The sequence below is a fragment of the Garra rufa genome, chromosome 15 (genome assembly GCF_049309525.1).
Source record: "Garra rufa chromosome 15, GarRuf1.0, whole genome shotgun sequence".
Taxonomy (NCBI): domain Eukaryota; kingdom Metazoa; phylum Chordata; class Actinopteri; order Cypriniformes; family Cyprinidae; genus Garra; species Garra rufa.
Window position 1 is genome coordinate 14582366 of NC_133375.1, and position 14214 is coordinate 14596579.

At 35.6% G+C, this 14214-nt stretch overlaps 1 protein-coding gene across 18 annotated transcripts in view; it reads right to left on the reverse strand.

Annotated features, from left to right (window-relative positions):
• The window catches only part of rimbp2b (RIMS binding protein 2b), a 186569-nt gene extending 173704 nt beyond the window's left edge, over positions 1-12865 (reverse strand). For all 18 annotated transcript variants that reach the window (XR_012339272.1, XM_073818545.1, XM_073818547.1 and 15 more), the window contains exon 1: positions 12739-12865. Coding sequence is in view for 17 of the 18 variants with exons in the window: in XM_073818545.1 (XP_073674646.1) it covers positions 12739-12864 (126 nt within the window). In the remaining variant the exon portion in view is untranslated. The remainder of the gene's footprint in view (positions 1-12738) is intronic.
• Between the last annotated feature and the right edge of the window lie 1349 nt (positions 12866-14214).

Sequence of the window (14214 nt, forward strand, 5' to 3'; positions counted from 1 at the left end):
AAATTTCCTTTGCTCTTGTAAACAAACGTTGGTTTTCACAAGATCAGCTGCGTATGCGCAATGCATAGGTCCTACGCCATCTGCCCAAACTGGGTTGCACGTATGACAATTAGCACAAGCTAGAGAAAAGTAATTATGTTTTAATAATATTTTTTTTTCTTACAAATACGGATGGATGGATGTGCTTTATTGGGCTTCTTTTGGACTGTTGAACAAAAACACCCACTCACTGCCATTATAAAGCTTGGAAGAGCCAGGATAATTTTTAATATAACTCTGATTGGATTTGACTGAAAAAAGAAAGAAAGTCATATACACCTAGGATGCCTTGAGGGTAAGTAAATCATGGGCTAATTTTCGTTTTTGGGTGAACTAACCCTTTAAAGCAACTAATCACCAAAAAGAAAATTTGCTACAAAAATGTACTTACCCTCAGGCCACCCAAGATGTAAATGAGTTTGTTTCTTTATTGGAACAGATTTGGATAAATTTAGCATTACATCACTTGCTCACCAATGGATCCTCTGCAGTGAATGGGTGCAATCAGAAGAGTCCAAACAGCTGATAAAAACATCCAGTGCATCCAGCTGTTTGGATTCTCATTCTGATGGCACCCATTCACTACAAAGGATTCTTTAGTGAGCAAGTCATGTAATGCTAAGTCTCTTCAAATCAGTTATCTTGGATGGCTTGAGAGTGATACATTTCCAGCAAATATTCATTTTTGGATGAACTGTTCCTTTAAGTGTGAACACACAAACACTCCGTCACAGTAAAACATCTGTCCGCATACATAAATATAGCCTGCTCCATTATCTTCTAAATTCATTTGTATGCAAACACCAGCCACTGACTGGCATCTGTCTTCTCTTGCTGTTAACACTCTCTATCTCCTTCGCTCCACCTTCTTTCTCTTCCTCTCTCCATCTTTCCCTCTGTGCTTTCTTCCCTATCCCAGTCCTCCTCTCAAATGCACACACATACTTCATAATTCACAAGCATGTCCATTTCCTCAGCAGCTGCACGCTTCTCAGGATGGCCAGGCTTATGCTGGTGACTGCTGTCTGTCACAAAAATCAAAGCTCAGCACGCATACAGACTGGACACTAGTAAATCTAACACTAAATCCTCTTCCTCCAAATATAATCTCAAAAACACAGGATTTTAGGCAGAAAGGACTAGTAAAAAAGCACCTGCCTAATGAGACTCATATAATGGGCGTACAGCCACATAAAGGACATGTATGATCACAGTGCACTTTAACCCCTGTTGAACAACACTATAATGAGATCCCGGTTGAGCATTTCCCTCGACTGGACTGCACGAATGAGGGAGGGGGTGCCAGTTATGTAATCTGGACATGACTGCCGCTGTTCATATAAGTAAGGCAGGGATGGAGGGAATGAGGCAGAGAGAGAGAGAAAGACACGTGCCTTGTACTGCCAGCAGAGCATTAAGCATCACCAGAATTCAGATATTGCAGCGCAGTCTAAAAAATGAGGGGTCTTTAAAGATATTACTAGTGTAATTTAAAGTCATATCTATCTAATGAAGCCTTTTATGCTGAAGTGGGTCTTTGTACTGAGGTACAAGGATTTTGTTCTGCTATTGCTGCAATTAATCTGATGGTATTTAGAACCATTTCTCAAACACTCCACCTGCTTCACGTAACCTGAACAAGGTGTGATAGATTCAGAACATATTAACTGTACAAAAAACATCTGAAGTATCATAGCGGCCTATATTCAAATTAGTCATCCTATCTTGTTCATTCAGTAATTACTAGTAAAACGGACAAGGTGGTCTATAATAGAGTTCAACAGTTCCCGCCCACATTTTCTGCAGTTGTGGAAATACTTTCTTTTAGGGATTTAAAAAAATGTCTGTTATAAGCTGTGGGGTCGCAAGTATGTTATGCTTTGTGGTTATGATTTAACTAAATTACAAAGTGGGAATGTGGCATTATTTACCTAAAACAAGGGAATCAATTCATAAAATGTGGAAACACATTATTAGTTTGTGGTTTTAATATTCATTTGTTCCTCCTTACGTCATGTGTGGTGCTCTGTAATGAGCCAAGAACCAAATCAGCCAACTGCAAGGTGAACCACAACATTACAAATAGTGTTATCAAACGATTAATCGCGATTAATCGCATCCAAAATAAATGTTTTTGTTTATATACATGTGTTTATTGTGTATATTTATTATGTATATATAAATACACACACATGCATGCACATATTTAAGAAAAATGCTGTTCATATATTAAAAGAATTTCTATATAATATCAATTATATGAATATAGATATATACATGTAAATATTTTAAAAATATATACTGTGTGTGTGTGTATTTATATACATAATAAATATACACAGTATACACACATATTATGTAAACAAAAACTTTTATTTTGCGATTAATCGTTTGACAGCACTAACACTTGATTTGAAGCAAAAAGACAAAGTAAGACGATTTGTAACAAGCTAGAGCTGTAAAATCGATTAATCATGATTAATCACTTCCAAAACAAAGGTTTGTGATTACATAATATATGTGTGCTGTCAAACGATTAATCGCGATTAATCGCATTTAAAATACGTTTTTGTTTACATAATATGTGTGTGTACTGTGTATATTTATTATGTAAATGTATATATTTTGAAAATATTTACATGTATTTACATGCATATATTTATATTCATACAATTTATATTATATATAATTATATATAATAATAATATATTTAAAAAATCTTAAATATATACATGCATGTGTGTTGATTTATACATACATAATAAATATACACAATACACACACATACATTATGTAAACGAAAACTTTAGGGGGGGAAATTTATATAAATGTATAATATATAATATATTTAATACATATTTTATCCACACATTTCTTATGTAAAGAAACTTTTATTTTGGATGTGATTAATCGTGAATAATCGTTTGACAGCACTAATAAATACACACACACAAATGTATATATTTAAGAAATACTGTATATGCAACATTTATATGCGATTAATCGTGAATAATCGTCTGACAGCATCCACATACATGTATATATTTAAAATATATATGTCATATTTACTTATATAAATTTTTAATATATATTAAATATGTATGTAAACAAACTTTTATTTTGGATATGATTAATTGTGAATAATCTGTATATGTATAATACTGTATATGCAACATTTATATGCGATTAATCGCGAATAATCGTCTGACAGTATCCACATACATGTATATATTTAAAATATATATGTCATATTTACTTATATAAATTTATAATATATATTAAATATGTATGTAACAAACTTTTATTTTGGATATGATTAATTGTGAATAATCGTTTGACAGCTCTAATAAATACACACACACACACAAATGTATATATTTAAGAAATACTGTATATGCAACATTTATATAAATTTATAATATATAATATATTAAATATACACTTTATCCACACATACATTATGTAAACAAACTTATTTTGGACACAATTAATTGTGAATAATCATTTGACAGCACTAGTAAATACACACACACACATGTATATATTAAGAAACATGTAATATATATATATATATATTTATTTATTTATAAAAAATTGTAAAAATGTAATTTTTATATCTAACTTCTGTTATGGAAGCGATCCATCGCGATTAATCGATTTTATAGCCCTACTCGTAGCTCACTGTGTGTCTGTCCTAAAGGTTTAAAGATTATAATTAAAAATCTATTTCCCTATAGAGAAAATAAATGGGATTTTTACTTTTTGAACCCAACTGGCTGTACTCCATAATGCCTGGAAAATGTATCTGTGTGCTAGCTGATTGGCTAATGAGAATGTGCCCAATGGCATTAAAGGCAGCAGACAAGTAAAAATATCACGCCATTTCATGCTTTTAAGGGCCCTCCAAAATTAGCCATTAGTAAAACATCTGCTGTAATATAATGAAATATTTGCAACACATAATGTTGCTTGCAAATACTTGTAAAAAGGACATAGAGGGAGTAGATACTGCATCTTCCAATAGGAATTAAAGAGTCCCTTCAAAAGGACAGACTCAAACTGCTGTTTAAAATATGCATCATTAGTGGCACAAAAATGACACATTTTGCCTTCAAATATGGCAATACCATAGCCTGTATCTGCAATGCTCAAATCCACCAAACTCATTTTCACCAATCATATGACAAACAAAAATGTGGGGGCTTGTAGGCAGATAGAGATGAGAGAGTTGAGACTGAAGCTGTGTGTAAAGGGTGTTATATTCTTTTTAATATTCTATGAGCGCTGAGAGAACACGTTTCACGTAATTGAGACTGTTTATTCAGCGTAAAGTGCTTTACCACAGAACAGCAGTACCATATTCATATTCTAAGACAAACTAAATCATAACAACAGTTCAACAGCACCATTACTAGCATGGTAATAGGCACATATCAGATTTTCTTAAATACTACTAAAAATGCTCAAATGTTTACAGATCCATTTCCACATAGCCAAGCTCCAAGATGCGAAAACTTTCTAGGAATGCAATACTATCATCATTGCACCTATGAGTAAGACATCTAATACCATATTGCATCATTAATGTATTTTATGGCAATTTGTACAGGACAAAAAACCTGCTCAATGTTAAAAACTATTAAAAACATTTTTTTTCTCAATAAATCATGTCCTTATTTTAATCTATACCTACTACTGTGATGTAATAGATGAGGTCTTGTCACATCACGCTACAGGGAGATATATTACACCTGAGTTACGCCATGTCATTATAGAATGTATAAATAATTAAAAAGCACGGCATGTTTGTATGTGTGGAAATGGCATTGTTTTGGTGACTAGACCAAATAAAGCAACTGGTAAAGCAACTAGAAGTAAAAATAACTATTATGCTTGAATTAATTCAGGTTAACAGCTGAATTGTGCAAAAAATGTGCTGTGCTCTTATCACATAGACAGATACTCACTGTCAAAACAGATTGATCTGACATCAATATAGCGTGATGCTAACAATGAAATCCCTTTACAAAAGGGATGGTGCTTTCAGAATTACTGAACAACTACTTTTTTATAAATTACTTAAAATAGCACCATGGTACATGTACAGTCAAACCAAAAATTATTCAGACATCAGATATATTTTTTACTATTTTTTTACTAGTAGGTGAAAAATTCTTCATACAGTGGACTATCAGTAAAATTGATACAAATTTGGGACCAAAAATGATCTGACCATGTTTTGCTTAAGTTTTTTTTTTCTTTAATTGATAATGCAACCTTTTTACACCACAGTCTGATACATTTAAACAAAATTAAGCATTGCTTAGTAATTGGTCAACAAAGTGTTAATAGTTGTGTAAATATTGTCATACTAACAGTTTTCTGAATTTTTGGTTGATTGTAATCTATTACATACCTTTTTTATCAAAGTTATCTGACATTATCAAGATGAATTTGTTCTAACACAAGTACTCTTGAGTTCTTGTCATGTTTTATTACCATTTTCTAAACTATAGCAAATAACTGTGATAATGTGAGAAATGTTGAAGGTGTCTAAATAAATTTTGGTTTGATTCTATGTACTTTTTTGATATGGTCTGTATAACAATCCTAATTAACACAATTGTATACATTTTATAAACTATTTATAGTTAAAATACTCTTTTCAGAGCTCAGCTGATCAGTCAAAACCTTAATTAAATCGTTGGCTCTTGTCTGAATGCGATTTTATTGCGTTCAATTGTTTGCACAACAGCTGAAGCAAAATATTGTGACACTGAATTTTAATTAAAGAGCAGAATTACAAAAAAAAAACATTTAAATGTAAGGGTTTGGACTAGAATCCAACATTCAAAGGGAAAACACATTCGTCTAATTGGACTTTTGGCTCAAAATCTCACAGCTACTGAGACACAACCCCTGTGACAACTAGCCCTGGCCTCACCTATCACTTTCAGCTTGTTAAAAATTAAGAATACGTTAAAATGTTACCAAAAACAAAGAATCATAACTGATTATGACAGTGAGATCTATAAGGAGTTTGAAGAGCTCACAAGTAATGAGGAAAAAGAGGACTATCTCTTTAATAGTACAAGCTACTGTGAGAAACATTCAGCAGTGCTGCAATCTAAAATGGCTATGGACAAAACTACCCCACACAGCCATGTGTTTCCCTGGCAGAAAGACAGTGAATAATGTTTTCAGCACATTTAATACGGCATAGCCGACTACTATATGAATTTCTAAGGTTACAGTGCAAACGACCGCACTAGCCATAATGACATTTACAACCAAAGCAGTAACGTAAACATATAAGCGACTAAACAACCGGATTGTAACGCATTCAAAAGACATTTCTGACCAAAACATCCAACACCTTCCTTATCAACACAACATTCTCTCAGATCAGCTGAGCGCGTGCACGAAATCAAGCGATGGACAGCGACTCTACCTCTTCCGTTAAAAGATGATTCCCGTAAAGACAGCCGCGTCCAACTGTGTCATATTAAGGGGCGGCTGACGGCTCCGGTCCGCTGTCCGTGCTATCCGGGCTTAAAACGGTTCATTAGCGACCGTCGGGAAGAGAAAAGCGCTTGAGCGGGCGGTACTGAGGAGACCGCACGAGCGCGCACTCACTCAAACACACGCACACACAAACACACACACTGCTGGAAGAGCGCAGCACACGAACACACTGCCTTTAGCGCTCGCTTTAAGCGCTCTTCAGCTGTATCTGTGTGCTGGATCAGCGCAGAAGATATGTGAACACAACTGGCCTATTCTCGCTCTCACTCTCTCTCTTTCCCACACACACTCACAGAGGAGAAGCACGCACAAGTGCAGAGCCAGTGCAGCTTTCAGCAGGACAGTCGTGCGTTGGTTCACTTTGACATCTGTCATGTAAATACACGTTTGTCATGACCAATGCTGTGCATCTGCATTTTCAGCATCATCTTCCAGGTGAGCATCACCTATCTGCCCTGGAGGGCCATGACTGGAGCTGACAAGGTCAAATAAGGTGTTTTTGAATTCTCTCTCTCTTATTCCCTCCCCCATCACTGGGCATATTTACATGAACATCATTTTCTGATTAAGGTCTATATTGTGGTTAAACCTTAAACCAAAAGGATGTTTACAAGCTGCACAGCTATCAGCTATCAGCTTAAAGCCCTATTTCCTAAATGCTTATTATTGATCTTATTATGAACAATTCATCCATGTATATTCATTCATTCATTGGTGAAAATGCCAGACCTCTCCCGGGTGACATTTGCTGGTTTTCTCCTATCATTTAGTCTGCTTAAATCCTACTCCTTTCTTTCAATTGACCGCAAGCACACATTCAGATCTTCCTGCAACCCAACAATTCGTTTCACTCAGATGTACATCACAATACAATACAATACAATAAGATCTGTTGCTATGTCTGTTTTATCACGACTTACTAAAAAACATAGTTTGGATTTCAAAATGTAGGTCATGATGTTTTTTAATGTTCATCAAAGTTCAATGGATAGTTCACCCAAAAATGCCAATTATGTTTTTAATTACTCACCCTCATGTCGTTCCAAACCCGTAAGACCTTTGTTCATCTTCAGAACACAAATTAAGATATTTTTGATGAATTCCGAGAGTTTTCTGACTTTTTTTGCATAGACAGCAATGCAACTGACACGTTCAAGTCACAGAAAGGTAGTAAGGACATCATTAAAATAGTCCATGTGACATCAGTGGTTCAACTGCCATTTTATGAAACTACAAGAACACTTTTTCTGCACAAAGAAAACAAAAATAACTGCTTTGTTCAACAAGTTCTTCTCTTCCATGGTCAGCCTTCAACGCACGTTCAGAGAGTACCATAACACATGCATGTGGCTTGTGGTACTCTCATAAACACGGCGGAGACTGAGAAGAATTTGTTGAATAAAGTCATTATTTTTGTTAAAAAAAATTAAGGCTGAACCACTGATGTCATGTGGAATATTTTTAAAATTTCCTTTCTACCTTTCTAGGTCTTGAACTTGTTAGTTGTGTTGCTGTCTATGCAGAGTCAGAAAGCTCTCATATTTCAACAAAAACATCTTAATTTTTTAAGGGTTTGGAACAACATGAGGGTGAGTAATTAATGACAGAATTTTCATTTTTTGGTGACCATTCAAGTCTCCACCTTGATCAAAAATGTTTAATACCCCAATTATCCACTCTCTATATGACCCAGAAATAAATTTGTTCAGACATACGCAGATATAAATGAATTTTTAGTTACGACTGATAACACAAATATGTTTTTACATGACCGAAATTCTCCTTGATCTAGGCAAATGCAAGAGGTCTGATTCAGATTTCTAGAAACTGGAATAGACATCTTTACACAGTCAAGTTTAGGCTGCTCTGTGCCTGCTCAAAATATGATGTAAAGACGTAATTCAGCATAAAAAACATAAGAAAACCACTAGTATCAAAACATTTGTTGTACACAGTGTACAATACTTTTATGTCACCTCTGGGCAGCATTAAACAGTGTAAAGACACCTAAAAGCCACTTGAGAAGTACATCTGTGCCACCTTCTGTGCATTCGATTCATCTAGGTGAGAATCAGGTTAAAGTGACGGTCCACCCATAAAATTTTAATTCTGTAATCATTTACTCAGCCTCAAGTTGTTCTAAACCTGTATGCACTTTATTCTGTTTTGTCTATAAAATGTGACCTTCGACCACAAAACCAGGGTCAATTTTTTTGAAATTAAGATTTATATACCACCTGAAAGCTTTCCATTGATTTATGGTTACATCAATGATAGATACAACCGTTTTGAATATCTGAAATCAAAATATTGAGAAAATCACCTTTAAAGTTGTCCAAATTAAGTTTTTAACAATGCATATTACTATCAAAAAATATGTTTTGATATATTTATGGTAGGAAGTTTACAAAATATCTTCAAAGAACATGATCTTTACATAATATCCTAATGATTTTTGGCATAAAATCGATAATTTTGACCCATTGTTGGCTATTGCTACAAATGGTTTTGTGGTCCAGGATCAGAAATGGAAGTCAAAGGGAAACAATATAGCTTAAAAATGATACTGAAAATGCAATTGAAATCTGATTAAAGTAGGAGTATTCTTGTGCATATAAATAAAATCACTGCTATATACAGAGGTATTCGAAAGTCAGTACGCCAAATAAATAGGGTGAATTAGCACTATTCAGAAGAAATTCTGTGTGCAACCAGTGGACACTTTACTATCCACCTTACTATATGAGGCCATGGGTCAAAGAACATCCAGGTCAAAGGACAATGCAAATATGGTGGATGTATTACAACCAGGAACACATTTATACTACATAAAGAACATGCTTCATCAATGGTCAAGAATTTTGCACATAACATGTTTTAACAAATATTTGTTAATGAGGATCCCTTGTGAGAAACCAAGTGAACCCTCTCTCTCTTTCCTTTTACACATGCTTGCTTACTCGTTCCACCAGTGAGTGAATCCGACCAATCGTTTATCTCCCACTGTGCAGTGGCAGGACCGTTCCCAGCAGCCCCAGCCAATCAGAGATCAGGGATGCAGGAACAGCAGGGTATTAAAGAGGATTATTTGGACAGTTCAGGGTTTCCCCAGACTTGGCAATGAAACAATAGGGCAACACTGCCCTCTGTGCTTCTCATTGGTATTGCAGACTTATTAAAAAAAATGTCAGGGATAAATTAATGCTGTGCATAAATGAAGAGATTCAACACAGAAATATCATGAAAGTAACCTTTAAACTAGATGAAACACAAGCTTGACTTGTTTGGATACTTATTAGACTGCTGCCTGGCAACCGCAGCAATTAATAAATGGGGCTGTCATTCTCCTCTTTCTCTCCCTGTCTCCCTCAATCTCTCCCAAAAGAGCCCTCTGCTGTCTCCTGGGATATCTAGCATTGCATAACCACAGCCAAATACGGCAACACTCTCCTCTAGTATATAAACCTACGTTGATTCCCGTCTCTGAAAGGCACATCTAGACTCTGAGTACATCTCAGGACTCATTAACATCTCTAAAACACTCGAGCCAAGTAAATGTTATTTGCCCTTAGTATAAGTGAGCAATTTCCATCCTCTTCAGATCTGAAGCAGAAAACGTGTCTGTTCATTAGCACTGTAGGTTAAAGTGAAGGATCGAGATCATCTTTGTTAAATAAAATGAGAGTGAGGCCAACTGAATGGCTACTTTGCCACAAAAGGACTAGATGGCATGTGGTATTTGATACATCTTTTGCTAAGATGTATCCACCTTGGATACTGTCGCTAACTCAGACAAGCTGTACAAAACATCTCACGGGAATAAACTGGAGATTTTTTTGACTTTCAAGTCAAATTTGCACATAAATAAATTTTAAATGTAATTGGATATTATCCATATGCCAGATTAGAATGGGTCTGTTGTGTCTGTTACTCAAAGAAATGTCACAGGTGCTCCTATTTGTGCCAAAAATACATTGTATGGGTCAAAATTATTGATTTTTCTTTTATGCCAAAAATCATTAGGATATTAAAGGGAGACACTGCAGGCAAATACACTGTTTTTCATGCACCTGTCCAGTTTTGGCCATTTTTGGTGTTTCAAAGTGTTTTTTCAGACTAGTTGAAAGAAAACACTACAAATACACTGTGAAGTGTTTCTTTTATAGCACTTTATCTATTTGTGTCAATAGATTTCAATTACAATCCAATTTTTAAAGGCCAAAGTTCCTTCTCCTACACTGAGCCATAAATCTCCACTTCAGTAAGACTTACACACACCAAACTGTTTTACAGAGGGATTTGTTCATATACAATTTGATAGATTTTTATACAACACTTTATTCCCCCCCCAAAAAAAACAACAACATTGTTTTCCATTCTAAGCATTTTCTGAATTATGAAGTGACAATATAAGATACCCAAAAGATGAGATTCCCCTCTGTAAAAAAATTTGATTCTAGTATGTCAGAAAAAATGTATTTTGAAACTGACTTCATCCAGTGTTTAGATTTTTGTACTAAGAATGTATGCAAATTAGCATATATTTTATTAAATAATGCCTCATTTGTAGCCTGACAAGCCAGACCCACATAAATGTAGGGTCTGGGCACTCTCCATAGACAGGGCTCAACCGGAGGGGCGGGATAAACGGTTGTCTTTTAAACTCCCTCTCCACGCAATAGGATAGCGCTACAACCAATCAGAGCAACGAAGAAGGTGACGTAGTCAACTCCAAATACATCCTTCTTTTGTGAGAACGACCTCAGTGCAGTTTCTTGTTCTTTTCTCAGAGAAAAGCTTAACTTCAAGTCTTTCAGAGTGGCGGCCAAAGCCGATTCGAAAGAAAGTTGTTCGCTAGCAGCAGCCATCGCTCTCTCTCACGCGTAATTCACGGAACCAGAGAATGTCTGACGAAACTTATGGTCGCAGGTCAGTCGTCATCATGTTAAACCCGCCCACCGACTCGTGATTGGCCCGGTCGATTTCGGATTTTTGGAAATCTCAAGTGAACGGAGAGTTACTAGACTGCCCTTGGAAGCAAATGTAATTTGCTGCCGCTAGGGGCGCGTCTAGATTCTAGGCTACCTCATTTGCATATTTAAACCTAACATTTTAGAAAACTTGTGTTTGCAATTATCAATGTAACCAATTAACCGGGTAAGCAAGGTAACAACTATTAGTTAAATTTGTTTTCACCTAATGGCGATTTTCTCAAAATCAAAATGTTTTTGCACCCTTAGATTCCAGATTTTCATATAGTTGTATCTCATCCTATCCTAACAAACCATACATAAATGCAAAGCTAATTTATTCAGCTTTCAGATGATGTATAAATCTCAATTTCAAAAAATTGACATTGGGGCTGACTGGTTTTGTGGTCCAGGGTCACATTTTTTCCCAGGATACTAACTGCTGTCTCAGTACTCATCAAGTGACTTAAAGGGTGAGCACTTACTACTTTCTTAAAGGGTAGTTCACCCAAAAATGAAAATTCTGTCATTAATTACTCCTCATGTCGTTCCAAACCTGTAAGACCTTTGTTAATCTTTGGAACACAAATTAAGATATATTTGATGAAATCCGAGAGCTTTCTGACCTCGTGTAGACACCAATGCAACTACCACGTTCAAGGTCCATGAAGGTAGTAAGGACATCATTAAAATAGTCCATGTGACATCAGTGGTTCAACCTTCTTGTGCGCAAAGAAAACTAAAATAACAACTTTATTCAACAATTTCTTCTGTATCAGTCTTCACTAGAATAACACGACGATACATGACCGAATTTTCTTTTTTTGGTGAACTATCCCTTTAAGAAAGTAGTCAGTGATTTTTTGTAAAAGAACAGATGGAGGGTGTGAGGTAAAGGAGGAGTGGAAAAGGGTTCAGGAGGAAGTGAGCATTTACTTTGGATGGAGGAGTAGGCCAAGTCCTCAGAAAACCAAACCATGATCAGGACACAGACTAATCCAATAAAGACCATAGCTCTGTAGTTGATCCGAAACCACAACGCTGCTAACAGATTAATCTTGTATTTTAAATCTTAAATCCAAAACAAGCTAACATAAAAACACAGGGCCTATGTGAAATGCTGTATTGTAGTCCATACAACAACTACAAACAAAAACAATAAATTATCATCTATGTGTATTTTTTGATTAACCCAAAGACTTACCTTATCTTTGGTCCTGCCTGGTCCATTGGTTCTGTTAGAGATGATTGACAGCTGTTTTTGGACCCACTGTAAATCTCTTTGGGACTGTTTAAGTACCTCCACCTCACACTGCCTTTCAACCCCCATCATCTCCTATGGGACAGAGCCACGTGTCACTTAAACATGCATAGGCCAGTTTAACCACTTAGAAATGAGCATCATTTGTGATCATGTAAATGGATGGTAAACAACAGATTTGTTGTCTAACTCACTGTATCTATCTACATGTAAAGGTGTGCTCATTTTTCCAGCAGTCTTTGACTCTATACTGACACCTAGTGGCATGGATGCATGAAGATTGACACTCCTTCTTCTTTCTCTCTCGGCTTACTCCCTTCTAATCAGGGGTCGCCACAGCGGAGTGATCCACACAGCCGATTTGGCACATGTTTTACGCCGGATGCGCATGAAGATTGACACTAACTGCTAGAAATTACAATATTATCAATTTCGTGGTATTGCGATAGCAAAAGTCTCGATATTATCGTGGTCACATGACGATATGCAATGATATATGTCTTCCTTTAAAATATAAAAAGTTGTGTTTGGCACAGTATCTGTCAAACATACTTAAACCGAAAACACAGTATGGCTTAACCCCTTCATCAAGTCTGTTTTCGCTGCGCGTTTCAAAGCAAAGTGCGCACTTCGTTCAGGTGATCAGCTTTTGATCTGGTGTTTTCCGCTCATCAGAACGGCTCTGTTCACAGTAAAAGTGAACTTGTTTTTTGCAACTGCTACTAGTTATCCTTTATTTTCACGGCAGATGATCACAGCATTTCACTAGATTTTGTAAGCCTCTTTTCACTGAAGCTGGAGTATTCCGTCAAAATAAAAGCTCCACTGCAGTTTCCGTCAAAATAAAAGCTTCAAAGTGCAGTATGAATTGCTGACAGCCAATGGGTCAAATTCAAAATATCTTTCAAGTGTAGAAATTGTTTTACAATATATGGCTATTACTGTCATAAGAATAACAATAACATAAAACGGTTACTGTTATTATAACATTCTAATTTGTTTGGCTTCTAAAACACCAGTGTAAATGCAATTTAGACTGAGACAGTATATCACAAATAAAAAGAGGGTTGAGTCCCCTTTAAAGTTCAGGTACAAGTCAATTCACTTACTTTTTCTGACTTAAGTTTTCTTAGTTAAGAACATGGGTTGGATCTCTTCATTTTAAACTCTCAAAGTGCATTAGACAGAACAATTTAACTTTAAAATGTGCTAAATTTTATTTTTTTTTCCAAGTATTTTTTTTTATATCGCAAATATTGTATTGTGGACCTCATATCGCGATATTATTGTATTGTGAGATTTTGATATCGTTACACCCCTTTTTGCTTCACAACGAATCTGTTTATCTTTCAAGTTTTTTCAAAATCTGTTTTAAATTATATTTGGAGTTGTTAAATCAAATGCTTCCTAATGTTTACA